Source organism: Drosophila ficusphila, unplaced genomic scaffold (assembly GCF_018152265.1).
Source record: "Drosophila ficusphila isolate 14025-0441.05 unplaced genomic scaffold, ASM1815226v1 contig_106, whole genome shotgun sequence".
Taxonomy (NCBI): Eukaryota; Metazoa; Arthropoda; class Insecta; order Diptera; family Drosophilidae; genus Drosophila; species Drosophila ficusphila.
Window position 1 is genome coordinate 13,870,055 of NW_025063993.1, and position 17,957 is coordinate 13,888,011.

Here is a 17,957-nt window from a genome sequence, read left to right on the forward strand (position 1 = left end):
GTTAAGCCAAGCCCAAAAGCATACAACGATAATGGCATACCAAATGAAGAACCTGAAATTAGGCAACGTTGAACGATAACAACCGTTATAACCTTGCAAGCGGAAAAACGTAAACAACAGAGGAAAATCACTCAAAGTTGAGTAACTTTTAGGCGCAGGCGTCGCTGTCGTGGTGAAAAGCTCAGTTCCCTTTTGAGTTGTCCCAAAACTGTTGCTATCAGCTGTTGTTGTTGTGGTTTTGGTTGTTGTTGCATTGCCGGACTTTGGACTACATCTTCATTTTATCATTTGATTTACCTGCAAACTTTAACAATGCTCACTTCCGACGCCCGAAAGCGAAATAGCGGAATGCTCACCTGCAAGCTCGGCCTTTGTGTTTGTATTTGTGTTCGTTGGGTGACGAAGGGGAGTGGGAGGGGGCAGGGTGGGGATTGGCAGGGGACGGCGGCAAATGCCTAAGGGTTTATGTGAAACTATCTTGTTTCAATTTCCCCGCACGACTCCTGAATCTGCTTCTTCTCCGGCGAATACTGCCCACATAAAGCGGAAATGGAAGTTTTGTAAATGTTTTCTTTTGTATTTCTTTCCAGCTACCCATATGTCCGCTGTCATCCACAGTAAGAAAAAAATTGTTTATAGTATTGTTAATGAAACTTAAACCCTAACTTTTGCAAATATATATACAATCGTAAAATTAGAAAGAAAATGGATATAAAACCAAACTTAAAAGCCAATATATTTTTTAAACTTTTTATGAAACAAAAAAGATGTAAAAAGTGATGATTTACAACAATTGCAAAAACACCCCCTTCAAGATGATAATTTCAATAGCATAAAAATCATACTTAAATCAGTTTCGGAAGTCCCAATATCATTTTGATAGAACAGATCCCATAAAAACGGATATAATAATATTTTTTCTCCCTGCAGGCACCACAAACACATAGAAAACACGGCGCCTTTGAAAGATGAGCGAAAATGGATCCAGTAGTAATAGGAGAGTGTGGTGAACGGTGAATCTGCCAGTGAATGGTGGGGTTGTGGGTCAGAGGGGGTGGAGAAAGTTGACTGGAAAGGTGGGTGGTGTGTGAAGGACCACATGGCTGGGCAACTCGTGCACTTTAGTTTTTGGCTTGCAAGTGTTGTTCCTATTTTTTTATGACACTTGACGCTCAGCCAAGCCATTCGGAGGGTGGTGGGTTGTGGGTGGTGCGACGGCTCCTTTTGCTGCTAAGTGGGTGGTGGGATGGTGGGGGTTGTCGGGTAGTTAGTTGGAGCTCAACCTCTGAGCTGCTGGTTGGCAACGTTTTCCGTCATTGTTCGGTTTCCTTTGCACCTTTGACTGCATGGGGCTTCATTCGGTTTGCCTTTTCCTGCATTGATAAGAAAGTGCTTTTTAATAGCCCTACACTCGGATATTTGTACACAAGGGAAAATGGGAGCAGTCTGCGGTGTCAAAGGGCGGATTTGATTGATTTGGATTGTGAATATTGAATGGAGTTTAAGTTTCGTTCGCTTTTGTCTGCTCCTCTAAAACTTTACCCAGGAACTTCAATAGATTAATTAATGGTTGGTTTGGCATGTTTTAAGTGCTGTCTAAATTGAAATAAGTTTCTTATCTTTTGAATTTTCTTAAAGCATATATTTTTTTTAAAAACCTTGCCCTGAAATAAAACTTTTTCACTAAAAAACAAACTCTGTATGAACATTTCTTTGTTTTAGAATTTCTTACTCTGCATTTAAGCCATTGTAGGTGGCTTATTTTTTTGCAGGCACTGTTAATTGCTACACACACTGCACGCAATTGACACTCATAAACAAAGCCTCGTATCAGCTGTGAATCACTGGGTCTATTCTCTGTGCTTCTCTTATTACCAGTAATCGTAGAGCCAAAAGCCCAACTAGACGGTACAAAGAGCGAGCTTTTCTAACGCTCCGATCGCAGCTTTGTAGATTCTTGGCCACTCGGGTCTCGAGTCTCATGCGTAGTCCGCAGTCAGTTGCTTTCGACGCTTTTGGCTATTAATAATAACAGCAAATATGACGCGACTCTCTTGACTGAAAGTGTATAGTTATGGCAAAAAAAAAAAAAACAAAATAACTGATCGCCTAATTCAAGGTCGCCCCGTGAAGTAATAATGAAAAGCAACAGGTGGAAGTGAACTAAAATTCGCAAGTGTCAAATCAAGTGCCCCGAAAAATACAACGAGCACTTGAGTAATTCAATTAAATTACGCTCGACACAGGCACATATATACATATGTATGCACATATATGTACACACCGATAAGATAAGCCAAAGGTGGGTCTGATGGCAAAAAATGGGAATTTGCATGCCGAGACAAATCTGTGGCTGAAACTGAAACCCCAACTAACCCAAAAACTCTGAGTGAAACCAAAGCAACTGCCACAAAGGTGTCGATGTCATCGTTACAGATGTACACTGAAGAAAAATTAGCTAGACATCGATAGAAAATGTTTGCTTTTTATAAGCAATACCAAACAATTGTACAATTGAAATGAAACAAATTGATAACGTTTATGATGAATAAGTATTTTATTATATTTATGTCTTCAGTTTCATTTTCTTTACAAAAGTCTTAGTAGAAAAAAATTTTTAGAATCCTAAACAGCAGTTGCTTTTAAAGACATCTCATCATAAGAAAGTTGTACCAAATCGAATAGATATAAATTCGATTTGGTACAACTTTCTTGTAATTTTAAAGCAAATTTTGAGCCCGTATCGAAATGATTTCATAATATATCTGGTGCAGTGTTAAGAATAGGATTTTATGGTCACAAAAAATCGCACTGCTGCTTTGATAAAATTCCTAGCCAATGACCCATTTCGTTGGCCCTTTTTCACTGTGCAGTTGCCATTCACTTGACGCGTGTACTTTCGTTTCCCTGAATGCTATGCATATTAGATATCTGGTACAGGTTTGGAGCACCTACAATTCCACATTTGTTGGCTTGCTCTGGGGCTCGAAAGCAAAGTCAATGAGCGCAGTAATGGTTTAAACAAGAACAACTGGCGGAGGAGTGCTGCCGGGCATACAAATCGATTGCCATGGCAAATATCACCCATACGCACTGGAGTCCCACCGCTCGTGCTTCCTGTGTTAATGCCGAAATGTGTGCAAAACGAATATAATATATAATTAAAACTAATTTGATGACACACTCGACTCGGGCGAAAGACGAACTCAGCTGGGCCAAAATGGTAAGAGAGGGGAGATCGCGGGGAAAGAGGATTCCTGCCAATTGCGTAATTATTATGTGCACAACACATATGGCTCGTTACACTGACGAAGAGTTGTGCGAGCGAGCGTCGTATTCGTCGTCGGCCTGTGTCTGTTTATATAAAAGAATTTTTTAAGTACGCAAATTGACAAACAAACGCAGGCGAAGACGACGGCAACAATTTGCAATTACCAGGCCTCGAAATAATGCCCATGTTGCCACCCGAAATCCAAACTGCACGCTCCGTTGATGGCTTTAAAAGGGAGCGAGAGAGGCCGGCAAGAGCCGTGAGCCATGTTAATAAAGACTAAGTAATAATTAAGTGCCGAGCATTATGTTTGCCTTGGTAGCCAGCCGAAATGGTTGGTTGAAATGTTCCGACTGTCCGACTTTCTGGCTGCATTTATGACCCGGTCACTTAATCACAGCATGCAAATAAGCCCAAGGATAAGTTCGAGTTGCTCTTATCTTACTCCACTCTATTTAATGCGGCCCAGTGACCAAGCCACCGCCCACCACCCACCACTCACCACCCACTGCCGCACGACCTTGCCACATCACTTAAAGGCTTAAGTCTTTGGCTTCTCATTCGGTTCACGTACCGCTTGACTTCGAAAGACTTAATTCGCCTGCAGGCGGCTGCTTCGAATGTGCTCGAATAATTTTCGGTGAATATTAAATAAAATCCAGTTGCCAGCCCATGCGGGTAATCAGTCCGAAATCAAGGAGCGAGTTCAAAATCATATGCATATTAGATCCGAGCTAATAATTATTGTACTTGCAGGCAATTTTCCAATGTACAGAGAATTTAATTATTTGAAGCAAGGAGCCTCTCAGCTATTTTCGCTTAGCAAATGTTTATATTTGGAGTATGCATTAGGGCTATTGTTACAAAAATTAAATAATTAAATTCAACTTTAATATATACTAAAATAAAGTTGTCACAATTTCCTATTACTCCCCTAAGTGCCAACACATTTTATTTCTCTGCTAGTGTACAAAGTTTGCAGCAATAAAATTTTGTTTTTAATTTTGTAAGCAATTGGCTCACCCAAGAATGTGAGTTTTGGGTATTCAAATTGTACTCGTCTGTACTTGAATTCCTCTTTTGATAGCAAACTCACTACTGAAAAACTGATTGCATCGAAAGAAGTCAAGCGCAAAGAGAAAACTAGAATAATTGAGCCCCAATTGATGCTTTGTCATTAGTCCTTTGGGATTTTCAGGAGCAATCAATGCCAATGCCGTGTGCTGTCATCAGGTACACGGGTGTTCAATAAATGCACCCGGTGATTTTACTCATCTATGCAAAACAATCTTTTGCAATGCAATTTATGCCGCCAAATCCAGGCGGTTTCATTCAGCCGCTTTCAAAGGGCAAAAACCGGGCCGTAAAAAAGGGGGGTCGTAAAATCAGGGCGGCCAAAAGGGGGATGGGCTGTAATTCATTCATATGCATTCACTATGTGTGGAGCACTCATCAACATTCGGTTCACACATGCTGGGGAATATGGGCTTCCGGCCAGCCGCCCAGATGTTGCCTAGTGCCCTTTCTCGAAATTTTTTGAGTCCCGAAGCCGCTGCTGCTGCTGCATTGCGCATACGACGCGTGTGCGCTGCACTGGGTCGCTTTCCGAATTTCCCTTGGGGGAAAAGGGGCACCCTTTTCACCATTAATGTGCTCATTTCCCCACTTGCCAAACTATGGAATCCGCTTCTCTGGCAAGTTTTGCTTCGCAAAGCGCTTCCTTTGCTCCAACTCCTGTTGCATTCACTACGAAAATAATATTAAAATTTATGATGACAAACTTTCAACGCCAGCTGCAAAGATTTGCAAAGCCAAATCAAAAAAAAAAAAAAAAGAAAATAACACCAGAACGACAGGCGATAGCATAAAAAATACCAGAGCTCCTAGGATGCCCAAAAAATGCTAGAGCCAAACACATACAATTTTTATTAATATATATATGGGAAATATATATATTATATATAGATGTATGCATGCATGCACATATACATATTCTGTACGTTTGACAATTCATGGGAGAGTATCGGTTTATATCGGGGCAAGCGGACGCTTCCAATATTCGCTCAGCTTTGAGCTTACTTTTTCCATTTCCCAGTGTCATTTTTGAAAAATTGATTTATGGCCAATAGTGTGTGGGGAGCGGGTCGAAATGGGGGGGGGGGGACTCAGCTCGCAAAAAACCTATCAAGTGTCTACTGCCGCTATCTGTTCGCCCAAACCTCCACTTCTACTGTGTGTTTGGTTTGCTTTTTGGCCATACATTTTTCCGCTGAAGGCTGTGTGAGCTATCGACAGCCACAGCCAAAGTTGCTCAATAACCAAGCATATAGATCAGTTTTTAACAATCCACTGTCCCCTAGTATTGCTTTAAGTCCATCGATGCGTTTTTACTTTGTACGCTTGTCGCGTTTTACCCGATAAATTGCTGAATTGTTTGGCTTCCAACAGGGAAGTAGTGAAAATTCTTCTTTGCTGGTTCACAAAAATAAAAGTTAATTTTATTCAATTAAAATTGGGTAAAACAGTATACTAAAAATCTTGACCAAAATATTTTCTTTAATAATTTATGTACTATAAATGATTGAACAGCATTTATCAAGCTCTAAAATTATTTCTTTCGTAGTTTTTAAAGCTATTTCAATTATAAACATTTTTCCCGTTTTAAGTTTTTGTTATTATTTGTTCCTTTCCTTCCAAAACAAATTTAATTTGTTTTTCCTGGAGCGACTACGACCCTGGTTCTCAATAAAATGTCTGCCGCAAGACAAAATGAGACGTCAATTAAAACGCTTCAAACAAAAACAGCGAAAATAATAGCGTCGGGAAAAAAAGGGTCGTGCAATCCGGACAGAAAAAAAGAAATTGCTCATTTTTGCGCATTTCAAATGGAAATTATTTCGCTTGTGTTGAATGAAAATTGCCGGCTGGATTTTCACTCAATGCCGCAGACAGTTATGGTGTTTTACTGTAGTGCGTTGTAATTAAGCGTTGACTTGTTCAATTACCAAAATGCAATTGCTTTCGGCGGCAGAAAAGCCGCAAACGTCCGCGTGGATTGCCAGAAGTTTTTCACCGAGCCACCGAGGGACTAACGAAACTACCTGACCGGATCTGGCACCTGTAGCGACTTGTATCCGCGTCAATTTGCATTAATGGTGTGGAAAAGGTGGGTGGTTCTTGGGTGGCTTTCTTGCTGTGTGGCACTGGCAAGGTAAAAACGTTGCATGCAAAAATAACTTGGCCTTCTTCTTGTTTGGTGCTGTCAGCCAGCGCTGCAAGGATGAGAAAAACGAACTTTTTGTTTGCATTAAAATTGTCAGCGGTGGCAAGTTTGGTGGGTCTTCGTTTTAATCATGGCAAAAACTTTGCCCCGACAGCGCAACTTACTGGTGGACCCTCCGGTGTCTCTTTGCCCCAACTTGCAACGCATGTGGTGGCATACCATTTCAGGGTTTCACACACTCTGGGAAATATTTGGGATTAAAGATAAGACAAGCAATAAACACTTGGCCAACAAATATGTTCTTAATCACACTTTGGAAATTGTAAACTATTATGGGGTATCATGAGCTTATGTTTATTTCATCTAAAAGTTTTCCACATTGGTTTCTGAAAGATTAAGTTTTTAAAAATTAAATTGAAAACATTGATTAAATGATTCCTTATATAATTAATTTTGATATTTAAGCCAAATATATAAACTCTAAATTTAAATAATTTCACAACTGAATTTACTAGAAAACAAATTTATAATTTGGGTTTGCGCGAAATTTATTTATTTCCTTTTCAAAAATTAATCCTTTTTTTTAAAATTTACCATAGATTTATTTTACTTCATTACTAATTATTATTATATTATTATTACTGGCAGTATTTTTTGCCACAAGAATTTTTTAATCAATACAATTTAGTTTTAATCCTTTCTTAGAAATCAAATATTTTACGCCAAATCAAGTAGTTTGAGATACCCTTTCTTTGGGTGCACACATTTCGCTACATATTTTTTCTGCGGGGTTACACAATTAAAATGCATGGACCATGGCAATCCGAAGTGTTGTAAGCGAGCAGCTGTTGCATGCCACATCGATTCGAAATGGACAATGGTTATGCTTATGCATGAGCCACTCCGTCCGATGGATCCGACCGATGGAACATCCGCCGGATATCCTTGCGTTCGAGAAGTACACGCACCCAAAAAACCCCACCTCAATAAACAAGCGGCAGCCATTTGGACCAATCTTGGGCATTACTTGAGGTCTCGTCCTGCAGTCTCTCTTGGGCGGGCAAACAACCGGAGCTATTTATGCGCATAATTACCTGCGCCAAAGCCATTTGCATATGCGACCAATATCTGGGATCTGGACGGGATTTATCCTGCGCGCATACAAAATGTTGCATTAGGGCCAAGACCAGGAGCTACAAGCTTACAGCACCTGCCTTTGCCTTTGGCTTATTAAATGCAAGAGTAACAAGTGAAAACTCGCACAAAACAAACTGCAAAATTGCCTCATTATGTGAAAAGGCAGCAAATAAAAGTTGGCAGTTAGCACAAAAGAGCCACGTAGCTTTCCACGCGGGCCTGGCAATGGGGGCGGGGCTTCTGTGTTAGGGGGGCGTGGCACTGAAAATTTATGCAGCACAAAGCCGCGGCAAATGTAAGTAAGCCAAACGACATAAGCAGGCATAAACACAGCCGGATCAAATGGAAATGCTCGCAATGGCAGCAGTTGGAATACTCTGCTGAACGGGGAGCGAAAAGAGTTTTTAAAAACTTCCTAGGGGGAATTTGTGGTTTTAGCACGTGAAATAATAAATTAATGGTGTGTACACAGTATGCATTAAAAGTATTCAGTTAAGCTGTTGTTTGCAAAAAAAAAAAAGAATGATTACTTTTACATGATTATTGTATTTCAAATACTTCGCAATACAAATTTACTCATAGGTCTTTGGTTGGGTAAAAAATTTAATCATTCCTAAAATGTTACGCTTTTTAAAGGTTTTTTTATAACAATGATAATTTAGAGGCTATAAGAAAAATGTATCTTACACCAAAGTTTTATTAAAAATTGCTGTTTTCAATTTAAGGATATATTTCAATATTACGGACAACTGACTAAACCAATTATGCAATGAACGTTGTACTAATAAGTCTTATTAACATTGATTGCTTTGGTTAGAACAACTTCTTAGACCAACCAACCAAGCCATAAACCGAAGTCAATCCGCACTCGAAATATATTTACCTACCGAATAAGCCCTGTCACTCAGATGGTTTTGGCGAAATGCATTTCCAGCTTAAATTCATTATTGAACAAATTGCGTTATCGAGTGGCGGCGGCGAAACCGACGACCTAGTGGATATGGTTCGATCCGGAGCGAAGGACCAAAGGCACAAAGGGCAGCCCCATTGAGTGCACCGACGCGTCTTTCGGTCTCTCGGTGGGTGTAAATTTTGTTATGCGGCAAATGCGCCATAAAGCCACCGAACAGGAGCTCCAGGATGAAGCTTGGAAAGGGGATAATCGAGGGGGGAAGGGGGGAAGAAACACCAGCCTGGGATGCAGGTCTTCAGCTATCCCAAAGGCTTCTCTAGCATTTGCGTGAATATATACGCCTTTCCCTCTGTTTTTTCTCTGTTTCTTATTTTCTTTTTTTTGAGTCCTTCCCCCTTTTTTTGCACAGTGCATTTGGGGGTATGAAAAGGAGTTGGGATCCCGGTTCCGGATCCGGGGTCGGTCCATTCCTATCCGTCCGCAGGTTGTGCATGTGCGGCACTCTAATAAAATTTAATAAAAAACGTGCAGCGCGGCATAATGCAACGGCAATGGACTCGCTCAAAGGGGTTTGGGGTTTCGGTGGGAGAGTTTGAGGATTGGGGGATTGGGGGGCGTTGGGGTGCTCGGTGGTCTGGCGGGACAGGTGTATTATTACCTGCACGAAAACCGCAAGCCAGTCGAGCTCACAGCATATCAATATGCCGTGCGGGGAGGATCTTATGACCAACCCACTCATTTGAATCTTCCGATGAATTCAATTCTACATCAAAAGAAAAAGCTTCTGTTTTTTAGGGTTTGCATTAAGAATTTATGTCAAATTTAATTTGAATTTAAAAAAAACCTTTAATTAGTTTACATTCAGCTTAATTATTTTTTATTTGCCCTTGAAATTCTTTAATAATATTTATGCTAGTTGAACAAATTTGATTGGTCTAAACGTGATTTTATATGTGGTCATGAATTTTGGCACAAAAAGTTTAAAAAGAAATAACAACAAAACAGCAGGTGAAATCGCGGTATACGTGTGGTTTTATTAAATCAATAAAATTGTCAAAAATGTATATTATATAACGCCTTCTTTTGTGATAAATAAATAAAACAATAAGCAAATATCTTATTTTTTTCTATAAATATCTCTGTATTAATAAGGTTATATTAAAATATAATAACTTTCATCTTGCTGACCATTAACAAATGTTAAAATCTGCAACTTAATAAACATTTTTTAGAAATTTTTATAATTTTTGAATCTTTCATAAAAAAATCGATAGTTTTTGGTTTCGCTCAATTGACAAACAAAATTATTTAAATCATTTTTTCAACCTCTTAAATAAGACCAATGGGTTTTCATTATTCAAATGTCAGTTTGATAAGGAAATGACAGAAGCTATTACGATTTGAGGAACCCCTGACACATGTTGGTAATATTTTGTTTCTTTTTTACAGTTTCGAAGAGGAGGTGGAGGAGGAGCAGCACAAAAAGGAGACTCCGGTTGCCACAAAACTCCGGTTGCCGTAAGATGCCATGGGCAAGTGCGTCTCCCGGCAGACGCCTCCGCTCCACGAAATTGGATCCCCGGCCGCGGAGCATCATCAATCTGTATTGACAATCGCACTGTCCCGCGAAGATTTGGCCCAGGCGCACAAAATCTGGCAACAGTTGACAGCGAGTAATGAATACATAGCAACCAAAGGCAGCCAGGAGGAATCCCAGCAGCAGCAGGAAGAGCCCTTTTATTACTCCATAAGCCGTCGGCGGAAGCAACCGGAGCAGGCTGTGCTGCACATCGAATCCCTTTACAATGGCGCCCCAGCGGAACCGCTGACATCATCAGCCAGCGAAACGGAGTACTCCACTTGCCAGGAATTCCTGCTGCACGAACTGCTGCAGGCCATCGTAACCGCTGAAGAGCAGGAGCAGGAGCAGACATCCACAGCCACATCCATAGCCACATCCAACAACCACATCCTGACGCAGGCCAAAACCAGGCCAGAACCTCAATTACCCGTCGAGAACAACGGCTGGCTGACGGTGGTGAGTAATATTGATAAATGTTTACAACTCACTTGAGGCTTCTGGCGAAGCACTATCAATAAGTTGGAAACTCTGAGCCGAGAAGTTGAGTCTGGCGAAAATGTGGTGTGTCCGTGATTGTGGGTCAACAGTCTTTTCTTTCGCCAGACAATTGTCAACCTCAATATTCATTGTTTGTACAGAAAAGTGAAAAAAAAAGTTCCTTCAAGTTTGAAAGAATCTAAGAGCAGGCGGTTTGGGATTTATTTATAAAAATCACTCTCACAAAAATAGACAGCAAAATAAGTTTGCAGAAAATTACAGATTTTATTTGGTTGCACTTGCTTTTGAATCTTAAATTTAACATTAAATTAAGATACGTTAGGCTGATTAACCCAAGGCCTCAAGTCGCCTTCCAGAAACACTTACCCATCTCTCAGGAAAACTTTGGGCTTGCATATTCATATTCCTTTCCTCCGAAGGCTTATTACAAGGTAATTTAACATAAACAACCCAGGGGGTGAGAGGCGGGAAAGGCTGTCAAAAACGGCCCCCTTGCCACATATCATCTTTCATACTTAACCGAAGCACTTTATTCCTCTCCTCCCCCCCAGCAATTGACCTTAACCCAATTTTATCTTACCTGGATAATGTCTCTCAGGGCTTGTTTTATGTGCATTTTAAATGACCCACTAAGTATGAACAAAAAGAGGAAAATAGGAGTTTTAAAATTTGAAAATTGTGTGCATAATGATTAGTTAAAAGTTTTACACTGAATAGCTTAAATTTCGTTCAATAAGTCTTAGATTAATGTTTAAGCATTTATAGTGTGATTTTCAAAAGCTTTTTAATATTGACGATCCTGATCCTGATCGAATAAAAAAAGATTTATACAGGATAGGAACCTTGAACAGTCGGAATCATAATTGAATTTAATTTTTTAACTGCTGCGATACAAACTTCTTTCCAAAGTTGGAATACTTTTATAAAGGGTATTTAAATGTAAAAATTTCTATACACCTTCCATTTTCCGTGGTTCGTTTCCCAGCTAAGTGCCGCGGCAACCACTAGATGGCGCCAGACTAAGCCACCCCCGATTCTTGGCCATAATCGCCGGGCAGCCACTTGTTTTCCTCATTCTGCGCATGAGCAAACACCGAGAACTCTCTCTGTGTCTACTTTCCATTTTCTCCCCTTGTGGTCAAGCTAAAGAGCGCATAAAGACCAGACCCACCACAAGAAGACAGGGAAACCCATTCGTTCCGTGAGAATTTTTCAGCTCGCCATTCAATTTTCCGTATGCCGTGCTTTCGCAAGTGAAAAAATCGTCGCCACTCTGCCGCAGTAGAAAAAAAACGGAAAAAAAAACTATACAAAAAATAGGAAGAACATTCAGCAAAAGAACAAAAATAGGAGGACAATCAAAAATAGATTCGTGGAAAAGTGTGGCGAAAAACGTTTGCATAACCTGAGGCGTGAAAAGTGCGAGCAATCTGCCAAAGATTTTTCCAGCAACCCGAGAGATTTTCAAGGACCCCCGTGTGGGTGTACTCGGCAGCAGGTACTCGCTGTGTATCTGTGTGTGTGTGTGCGAGCGTGTTTGGAAGTGTGTGTGTGTGTGCGGCTCGAGTGCAATTATAAATGGCGTAATTTGTGCGCCTCGGCGGCCGTGTCATGAACATTGCCGTATTGCATCCTAGCGAGGACCTTTTGTACACCAGGATCAAGACGACTCCGCGGGGTGTGTTAGCAAACGGACGGAGGCTCGCCGGAAAAGCGAGTTCCTCTGCCGACGATTTGCAACATGGATGAATGCGACAACCCCGTCGTCGTCGTTTCGCTGGGAAAACTCACAACACAGACGCTAAGCGAGGGATTCGTCGCCGAGCCGAGCGCGGAAAATTCCGATCAGGAGCACCAAAGCCAAATCAGTAACAAAGACCCGAGCATCGATGATAAGGAAGAGTTCCTAGCGGAGGACCTTCAGAAATCTTCAGTCGAGGAGGACGCAGCTATCGACGCGGAAGTCGAGGCAGTCATCATGGTACCGAATTGCAATCTTTAAGATTCTTTAATTTTGCGGAGAACCGTTTGAGTGCAATGATATGTTGTAGATAGCTTTGGCTTTAAGAACTGTATTAAATTCATCAAAAGTATCTCTTAGATAGTTTCTGATTCCAGGAACAATATTCTTATAATTTTTCGAATTTTCATAAATCATTTAATTAAGTATATAATATAAAACAATATAAGATTAAAAGCGTCCCTAGCAATAAAAGCAATATTTTTATATAAAATGATTATTTAAAAGTAGTTTCATAAAAATCATCATTTAAAAACTTCTTCTTTGTGTTCCAAAAATATTTAATTAAAAACTGAGTCAAACAATTTTCTTTAAACTGAGAACAGGAACCATTAAAATGCATACTTATTACTTTTCAAATCATCAAAGCACATACGCTTCAATATTGATATTTATCACGATTGCATGAAAAGTATCTCGCAAATAGTTATTGTTCGTAGGAAACGAGTGACTCATGTAGTTAGCTATTATGTATATATATATATCCTATTCTGTATTGTCTTGTTGGGGAAGTCCTCGAGGCTCCTTTGTTTCCGTGCGCCTCTCATCTGTGCTGACCCGATTCGCAAATGTGTTTCGCTTTCATCCTAATCGCTTTTCCCCCTTTTCCCCTCGACTTTTCTGTTTAGGGACAGACGGAGAGCAAGAAGCAGGGCAGCAAGTCAAGTCGCCGCCACCACAATGGCAACGGAAATAGTAATGGCAATCCTTTGGAGGCGCAGGATCAGGCGGTGCACACCAAAGGCACCGCCATGTCCTTTGGCTTCCGCAAGAAGCTCAATGGGACGCCCAAGAAGTTCAAGAAACTCCTCGAAGGCGGCGACAAAAGCGCAACTCGCACGGACACAAAGGACGACAATGGAAATGCAGGTGAGTCGAGAAAATTGAGTTTTCGGGGGAGGTAAAAATATGAAAAGCCAAGGTGTGAAAAAGCCAAAAATGTAGGAAAAAGTTTACGAGTTATGATTCTGAAATATGATTTCCCTAATGGATAAAAATTAACTTAAAACTATCTAGTATACAATGTATGAGCTCTTTTATATCTTAAGAATTAAATTATTATAAATTCCAAAACATTTAAATATAACTTCTTAAAGAACTTTCTTAAAGTTTGTTTTTTTAAATAAATTTTGTTAAATTGATACACAGAGGTATACTTATATTTTTAATAAGTATAGTTTTAAGTTCAGTTAGTTGTTTTTTGTAGTACGACAGCTAAGTATCCCTTCTAATTTAGCTAGCCAAGTGTTATGGCTTTTTAATTTGGCGACAATCTGGCCAATTTAACAATGACTTGACATGCCAACTTTTCATTGGAAACTTCCCTTTTCCTTGATTTTCCCCTTTCAGCTGCTCCCGTTCACTTTGAGAAAGTAGGCGCCGCCGCTGTCCAGAAGACCGGCAACTTGGCGGCAGGTGCGGCTGGGGCACGTTTCGGATATCGTGGGGCGGTACCACGCCCCTCATCTGCGGGTATAACCGCGCCCAGCGAGGAATCCGAAACGGAATCAACGGCCAATGCCCAGAACAACAACAACAATAATAACAACAACAATCGGGGAACGGGAAGCGGTGGTCCGGTGTTAGTGAGCAATTGTGAGTATTCGCTTCGCTGCAAATAAAACTAGAAAACTAGAACTTCCCAATTTTCTTCGGCTGATCTGAAAACTCCCTTTGATTTACCCGCAGTGAAACGCCGCTCGAAGAGCGCACATGCCGGCAGATCCGGCGACGGGGAGCCCAAAATAGCCCAGCCGAAAACGCTGACGTTCAACCTGAATCAAAACACCACCATCGAGTACCAGCGGCGGCAGTTCTTCGGCGAGATAGCGGACGAAACGTCGGCCACGGCATCCGGATCTGGGTCGGGATCGGGATCGGGATCGAAAGCGATGCAGCCGCGCTATAACTACAACAACCTGGCCAGCATGCATGCCAATGTCATGTGAGTAACGCGGCACTGTGATAAAATTTTTAATTGTTCGAAAAAGAAAAGGAATGTGAATTCTCCAACAAAAAAAAAACAATTTCAATTTTAATCAGAAAGTTAAAAATTTTAATAAACTTCTAAAGCAAAAAGTAAAAGAAAGCAAGATCAAGAAATATATTCTTAAGTAAATCAAAAATCTCAGACAATTAGGTTCACTTTACATAGAAAATCTTAGTATTTAATATTTTTACCATTTGTATAAACTTCCTTGTCATTCAATTTTACAAATTTAGTATAATTCAAGTATTTTATACAATAAAAAATTAATTATACTAAGCAAAAGTTTAGGACGAGAGCATTAAAAAATTAACTAAGATAAAGAGACATTTTATATATTGAGATTCAAACTAGAACCATTAATTAAATAATTATGCCTCAGCTAGATGTTTTTTTTTAATATTGATTGAAAATATATTATATTTTTTCAAAGCAATGTAAAACTAAATAATAATATTAAATTATTCTTCCTCCCTTTTTAGAGTTCGCCCCACACCGCGACCCACTCCAGCCAGCTACGCGAAGTTCACCCTGCAGACGGTGAGCTTGCCCCGGCCGGAGTACCCGGTGGCCATCAGCCTGACGGCCACGACCCCAACTACGCCGAGCAGCAGTGTACAGTCACCGGTGCCCGCCCATTCGACAGGAGCCAGGGCCAAGGACATATCGACGAGCTCACGTCAACATCCCTTGACCTCGGTGCATGTCCAACCACAAGCACGACATCTTGACCAGAAGAGCGTGAAGCAGCTGACAAACAACTCCACTCGTCGCGGATTCTCCGGCAGTCGGGAGATAAGTGCTGACTCAGGAATAGCCAGCATGGACATGGCGTTGGACAGCAGTTCGGGCAGTTCGGTGGGTTCCAAGCGGAGTCGCAGCAGGCCGAGAAACCTCAAGATGGTGATGAGTGGACGGCACACTTTCGAGGTCCGCGATGCCGACGATCCGCCCTCCAGTGAGTCCAACTCCTTTGTGGAACCACTGGCCCTTCCCAAACTACCCACTGATGGCAGTCAGAGTATTCCTCTGCCACTTTTGGGTTTGGTACGATCCAATACGGTCTTGAGTCGAGAAACTTACGAAAGGCGGCAGGTTGAGAATACTGGATCCCAGGATCAACAGGATGGCAATGGAGATAAGCCAAAGACGAGTGTCTCCGATGAGAGCGAGAGTGTGGATGAGGAGAAGCTCTATCTGGATTCATCCACCTCGGAGAAGAGTGCCAAACACCAGAGTCAGTCCTCGGTGGCCTCCACTTGGCATCTGCAGGCGGGAGAGTCCCTGGCCGCCCAGGATTGCAGCAGCATGAGCATGAGCATCAGCAGCGATACCCAGGCACCGGAGAATCCCAGGGATAACGACAAGGAGGAGGACATGTCCTTGGGTCTGGACGAGATCAGTCTCATCAACACCGACATGCAATTCAGCACAATCTGTAAGTGGTTTAATACTCTTTAATTTAATTAAAATTTGGAAGGAATCATTTAATATACTTTAAAGAATATATATAACTTATCAGCATCAGCAAATTATACCATTTGAAAGCTCTATAAATATTAAAAACTTTTTTTGTTTTTGTTTCCGAAAATATTGAAGTATATCTAGAAAATTTTATTTTATCTATGGATCTAAACATCTATTCCTTACACAATTTATCTTCTCAAATTCATGATTTTACTAAAGAGGTATATAAATTGTGAAATAGGAAATTAGACTTAATTTTTTCTTGTTTCATAAACTAATTTTAATGTTTTGTAACCTTATCTTCCCTTCCAGCTTCGATGACGGAAACTCCACCCAAAGTGGGTCAGGAGCCGCTGCTCAACCTCCATCTGGTGGACAATCGGGAGGCGGGCACCTCTCGTCCCCGCTCCTTCAACAACGCCCTCAATGAGTCTAAGTTCGCCGAACTGGCTTTGGCCAGCAGCAGTTGCCTTCTGTTAGACGACGAGACTTCGCCCACTGATAGTTTGGTTAGCAGCACCGAGGATTCCGAGGAGGCGGGTGGCAAACTTCAGAAGCACAAATTGAATGAGGAACGCCAGCAGAAGGACATCGATGACATCGACATAGATGATATTTCCCCGGTGCTCGAATTGGATTTGGATCCACCGGGCAGTCGCAGTCCCATTTCCCCGGGAACTCCAACTCACGCCTCCCATTCGCTGTCTTTGGGTTCGGATTGCGGCAATCTGATCGATGATGAAATCGCCGATCAGCCAGCTTTGATTTGCAACAGTGAAGCCCATGAACTGGCCACTGATACCCCCACTTTGATGGAAACGCTCACCCATACACACACAGGATCCTTGAGATCCTTGAAGAGTCAGTCGAAGGCACGAACTGCTCTTCAGCAGGCAATCGAATTGAGTTTGAGGACTCCGGCGGCTGTTAGAAAGGCGGTGATGGATCGAGCTGAATCCCTGGATACTCTTTCCCCCTGTGAATCCATTTGCTCCGATGACCTGATGATGGACTTCGACATGAACAGCAGTGTGGACTCCATCGATCACATGGCAAATGCCACGGGTCGCAGTCGCAGTGGCTCGGATCTGCACAAGATCGGAAAAGGAAACCAGGACATCGATCCCATGCAGGCGGAGACCGAAGCGGAACTTCTATCCGAGTTGGAACGCAGGGGCAGCGATGTGATGAAGGAACTCAACACCTTGTTGAGGGAAAGGAGGCAGCGCGGTGGTCCAAGGGAGAGGATAAGGTGAGTTTTAAAGTCCTTTCTTAAATAGAACTTTCTTTTATTTTATTGGTAAAAAAAAGGGAAAAATATATTTCGGAACATAAGAAATATTTATACTGATATTTGAATAATTATAATGTAATCAACCATTAGAATACTTTAATTAGTACACTTAAAGAAATGGTTAAATAGGTCAAAAGTTTATACTATTTAACTACTATGATATACGTTTTGGAATGCACTCACGTATTTCGGCATCCCAACTACCAATCAATCTGAAAACTTGGGCTTCACGCCTTCAAAAATACAACTTGCCGCCCTGCATTTTAATCTTTAAAAAGCTATCTCTGTTTTCCGAATAATTTCAATTTCTTCGAGCTACCCAAAGCTAATTGAATTGCCTGCATTGGGTCAGAAGTGCGGTGGCGGAGGCTCTTTGAGTTCGCCTTTGATTTGGTTTTATTAGCCCGCCACTTGGCAGTTGGCCAGCGACTGTTGGAATATTATTAAGTGCATTTTCCCCTGCAACCCAATTCCACTTGAGGTGCTGCAAATCAATCAGCAGCCTCTCCCTCTTTTTGGCACAGCCTCTACCTCTCTCTTTGGTCGCTAGACAGTTTTTTCAGCC

At 41.4% G+C, this 17,957-nt stretch overlaps 1 protein-coding gene across 13 annotated transcripts in view; it reads left to right on the plus strand.

The window, feature by feature from the left end:
* Nucleotides 1-2,005: 2,005 nt before the first annotated feature.
* Nucleotides 2,006-17,957, plus strand: part of LOC108087486 — a 31,892-nt gene continuing 15,940 nt past the window's right edge. For 4 of the 13 annotated variants that reach the window (XM_017184863.2, XM_017184864.2, XM_017184865.2 and 1 more), the window contains exons 1-7: nucleotides 2,009-2,302; nucleotides 9,994-10,582; nucleotides 13,274-13,514; nucleotides 13,995-14,240; nucleotides 14,334-14,589; nucleotides 15,114-16,069; nucleotides 16,411-17,350. In XM_017184863.2, the coding sequence (XP_017040352.1) occupies nucleotides 10,073-10,582; nucleotides 13,274-13,514; nucleotides 13,995-14,240; nucleotides 14,334-14,589; nucleotides 15,114-16,069; nucleotides 16,411-17,350 (3,149 nt within the window). In that variant the 5' untranslated portion in view covers nucleotides 2,009-2,302; nucleotides 9,994-10,072. Of the gene's footprint in view, nucleotides 2,303-9,993; nucleotides 10,583-11,789; nucleotides 12,606-13,273; nucleotides 13,515-13,994; nucleotides 14,241-14,333; nucleotides 14,590-15,113; nucleotides 16,070-16,410; nucleotides 17,351-17,957 lie in introns of those variants that run through there. The other 9 variants (XM_017184872.2, XM_017184870.2, XM_017184871.2 and 6 more) reach the window with 6 other exon arrangements.